This window comes from Amphibalanus amphitrite, unplaced genomic scaffold, assembly GCF_019059575.1.
Source record: "Amphibalanus amphitrite isolate SeventyFive unplaced genomic scaffold, NRLGWU_Aamphi_draft 001456F_arrow, whole genome shotgun sequence".
Taxonomy (NCBI): Eukaryota; Metazoa; Arthropoda; class Thecostraca; order Balanomorpha; family Balanidae; genus Amphibalanus; species Amphibalanus amphitrite.
In genome coordinates, this window is record NW_024882949.1 from 160752 (window position 1) to 164586 (window position 3835).

Here is a 3835-nt window from a genome sequence, read left to right on the forward strand (position 1 = left end):
CTAACGCTAGTTGAGCCAGTTATTGCTTGAAGCGTCATAACTTCGGTATAACTATACATCATTATTTGTTGGCTATTAACTGAGATCTGATTTCTTTATCTTTTAAAGAAGACTTAATATAAGAGAGATGGTAGCATCGTCTTGGTGTCATATCTGATCAAAGCGGCCATCCTCCAATGTCCCAACTTACCCCGCGGCGGGGGGTCAGTTGGGCCAAGGCCTAAGGCAAGTTGGTACACTAGGAAAAACAGTTTATCTAAACACATTTTTATTCATGTTTCACATGAACAATCATCGCTAATCCATGCGGGCATTAACGACAAAACACAAACGTTTGCAGTACTCCTGCGGCAAACAAAAAGGCACACACAACGACACTAGAAGAGAATATTTTCACAGCAAGAAAATCACTTTTGGTACCTGAAACACATTTGTAGCGATTATTAACAGCACTTACCTCAGCACGCGCCGACACCACGTTGACAAACAGACGGCGTTACTGTTCATGTACAAAATAAGTTTGAACGCCAACCTGTCGAGAAGTATTGGAAATATCCCTTCCGTCCCAACTTACCCCCCCCCCTGGCACCAACTTGCCCCGGTCACCCCCACTTCACCTCTATCACTCAGCGCCCCAGGGGGCGGTTCTGGTCAACACAGGTGGCCAGGCTGTGGGGCGCCGCCGACCGCCTGGCGGAGGCTGCCACGTAGCCGTGCTCCCCGGTGCGCGCGGAGCGGCACGGCCGTCCAGCGGGCCAGCGAGCGCGCCCCCGCACGTTGGTGCTGGTGCGACGGGCAGTGCTGGTCGGCTGGACCGGAATCTGGGTGGCGTTCCGCCGGCAGCCCTGCGCGCCTCCAAACTGGTGCAGAGCGGACTGGCGGCCAGCAGTGGGCAGCTGGCCCCACCTCTGCTGAAAGGCAGCGGCAGCCCTCTCCCAGGTGTCGTCCTGGACGACTGCCTCGCACATGAAGGCTGCCCACTCCTGGATGAACGCCACGGTTTGGCGTGTCCGGTCATCTGAGCGTCGCTGCTCAGCTCCACTGACAGCCGCCGCCGCAGCGGCGGGGTCCTCGAAGTCCATTGCGTCGTCGTCGTACTCCTCGGGACTCGGCGACGGCTGGGGCTGCGCGACTCCGGGGGCGCTGGCGGGCGTGGGGACAGGAGGTGACGAGGTGGACGGCTCGGCGACCAGAGGGTCGAACCAGTTGCCTGGCAGCTGCTGGCTGGTCCCCATGGCGATGTCCATCAAGGCCCTCCGCGTCTCCTTTGTCGCCGTCGCCTCCGGCACAGCGCCAGTCTGCTGCCGCACGGCTCGGAGGTGTTTGCAGCCGCCAGTCCGCCGGTTCATCCTGCAGGTGCAGGCGCCGACGTTCAGGTCCACCAGGTAGGTGATGCCGACCGACGTCAGCGACTTCACCTGATAGGTGAACTCCGTCACCTGTGGGAGGGGCAACACATAAAATCCTGTAAAATTCGTATGTACAGTCTGTCTTAAAAGTACCGCGCAAAGTGACGGTGGATCCATCAAGCCTTACTGAAGAAAGGCCTGCTTTACTTTGAAAGTCACCGAACCAATTGACCTGGGGAATGGACGAGAATATCAATTGCTTTGATGACTCAAATTGAGCAGGCCCTTCCTCGGTCAGGCTTGATGGATCCACCGTTGCTTTTTCGCGGACTTTTAAGACAGACTGTACAACATAAACTGACGGACGGTTACTTGTACGAAAATCCGAACCTGTTCATTCGCCCCAGTACTGTCAGCTTGGCCTTTTAAAACAGACCCCCAAAGGGAAAAAAAGAAGAAACAAGAAAAAACGCGAAACGAGTCACGAGATGTGGCACACAGCGCCAACACCACGCGGCCCTACAGTGGCACAGCGGTACAGTGACAGACTCTTGTGTGTGAATGCACAGCAATGTGGTTTATTGGTGCTTAGGGGTGCGCCGATTGCATTGGTCACTTTGCACAGCCATGTGGCAGTACGGGTGGGACCAGCATTGAAAAACGAGCTGTCTTATGTGACCTCAATCAGTTCTCGTGTCATGCAAAATACCTGCGTCACAGTGCCCGTTTCTTGGCTGGTGCCGCCGCGGACCGGTGCCGCCCGCTGCCGGCCGTTGGCCACGTCGCACGCCCTCCTGGCGTAGTGCTTGCTGAGCTGGACCGTGACGAAATCAAACAGCTGCAGCAGGATGAACGCCCGAGTCCTGGAAAAACAGCGCGTGTCAAGCGAATATTTCAACAATTTCTTTGCAGCTATAATTAACGGTAGACTGCCATCGTATGGACACAATAAGGCTTTCAGAAGAGCAGCCAAAAGCACAACTAACAATTTCACAACCTACCCGAAATGCGAAAGTTTGTTTTTCTTCCACATGTAGGGTTAACAGAAATGTAAAACCGTGATATTCACAAGTTAATCCGTGTTAATCCATGAAAGTCACAAGTTAGTAATTAACGTCTTTGACGAAGGGATGTATGGTCCAATTCCGTTTCGGGGGCTTCAGGCTCTGAACTTTGGCAGACACTGGGGAGAATTGCACAGTCCTAGGGATTTTGATGGTGTTTTCGAGAACATTTTACCGGCTAACTCTCAGCCCTCCGACCTATATTGAAAGGAAAACTACTCCCCTGCTTTGGCTTTTTTTCCAATTATTTGTCTTTATTAATTGGAATTTGTCTGTAACTGCAACTTTGACATTTCTTCAACATTTGCCACTTTTGGGCAACCTTACAACTTGAAATATTTTAAAATAGTAATGAATCTATCGCAATACCTCCGGTCACCGAAACAGTTTTACAATCAACTTTAGTTAAAAGACAGGTTTGTCTATGAACGCCAGGTTAACTGTTTTATTTATTGAACCGCAATTAGGTGAAACATATGAATAAAGACTGACCTGTAGAGGACAGAGTCTTTGAGGACTCTGAAGGCGGACTCTACGATGTTGTTCGTGTTGTGTCCCCGGGTGGGGACATCCGTGCGGAGACACAGCGCCCACTCTTGACGGCGGGCAGCGAAACCCTGCAGGTACTGGTCCAGCAGTGGGTAGCGCTCGCCCCACTCGGTAGCCACCAGCTCCATCGTCGTCGCTATCTCCGCCTCATTGTTGGCGTACACGAGCTGTTTGGCTAGTGCCATGATAGCCTGCCTGTGCTGGAAGAAAATGCACAATTTAACTGGTATCCGAGTGTGGGAGGCGGGAGGGGTGAAGGGTGAAGGGTGAAGGTAAATGTAAATATAGGGGGTGTTTGAGATGAAATTAATCAAACTCATTTACGTTCTTTTACAGCTTTTAGACCAGTATCACTGCATGTCTATTCCTGACTGCCAGCCTATGCCTGTCTAGTCTATGCCTGACTGCCTGCCTATGCCTGCCTCTGCCCAGCTGTCTGCCTGCCTCTCTCTCTCTCTCTCTCTCTCTCTCTCTCTCTCTCTCTCTCTCTCTCTCTCTCTCTCTCTCTTTCTCTCTCTTTCTCTCTCTTTCTCTCTCTCTCTCTCTCTCTCTCTCTCTCTCTCTCTCTCTCTCTCTCTCTCTCTCTCTCTCTCTCTCTCTCTCTCTCTCTCTCTCTCTCTCTCTCTCTCTCTCCCTCCCTCTCTCTATGTCTCTGTCTCTTTCTCTGCCTCCCTCTCTCTCCCTCTCTCTCTCTCTCTCTCTCTCTCTGTGTTTCTCAAAAAGGGGTAATTAGACAAAAATGAACGGAAATTCATTCCCAGTAGAAACTACTCACTTGCTTGTCGATGCCATGTTTGCCGTTGTGAAGCCATCGCCAGACGGCCTGCAGCACGTGAAACGTGCACAGCAGGAGCCGCGCCTCAGGCCACACCG

At 52.1% G+C, this 3835-nt stretch overlaps 1 protein-coding gene across 1 annotated transcript; it reads right to left on the reverse strand.

Annotated features, from left to right (window-relative positions):
• Positions 1-568: 568 nt before the first annotated feature.
• LOC122373178 lies at positions 569-3827 on the reverse strand. The gene is made up of 4 exons (XM_043351013.1): positions 3738-3827; positions 2906-3162; positions 2059-2212; positions 569-1439 (listed from the first exon to the last, which is right to left on the reverse strand). Exons 2-4 carry the CDS (start codon positions 3145-3147, stop codon positions 627-629), a joined length of 1209 nt encoding a protein of 402 aa, XP_043206948.1. The 5' UTR covers positions 3148-3162; positions 3738-3827; the 3' UTR covers positions 569-626.
• Positions 3828-3835: the final 8 nt, after the last annotated feature.

Coding starts and splice junctions, on each gene's coding strand:
- LOC122373178 (XM_043351013.1), bottom strand. CDS start 3,147: ATGGCACTAGCCAAACAGCTCGTGTACGCCAACAATGAGGCGGAGATA. Junction 2,213..2,905: donor AAAGACTCTGTCCTCTACAG/GTCAGTCTTTAT, acceptor CTGTTTTTCCAG/GACTCGGGCGTTCATCCTGC. Junction 1,440..2,058: donor AAACGGGCACTGTGACGCAG/GTATTTTGCATG, acceptor CCCCTCCCACAG/GTGACGGAGTTCACCTATCA.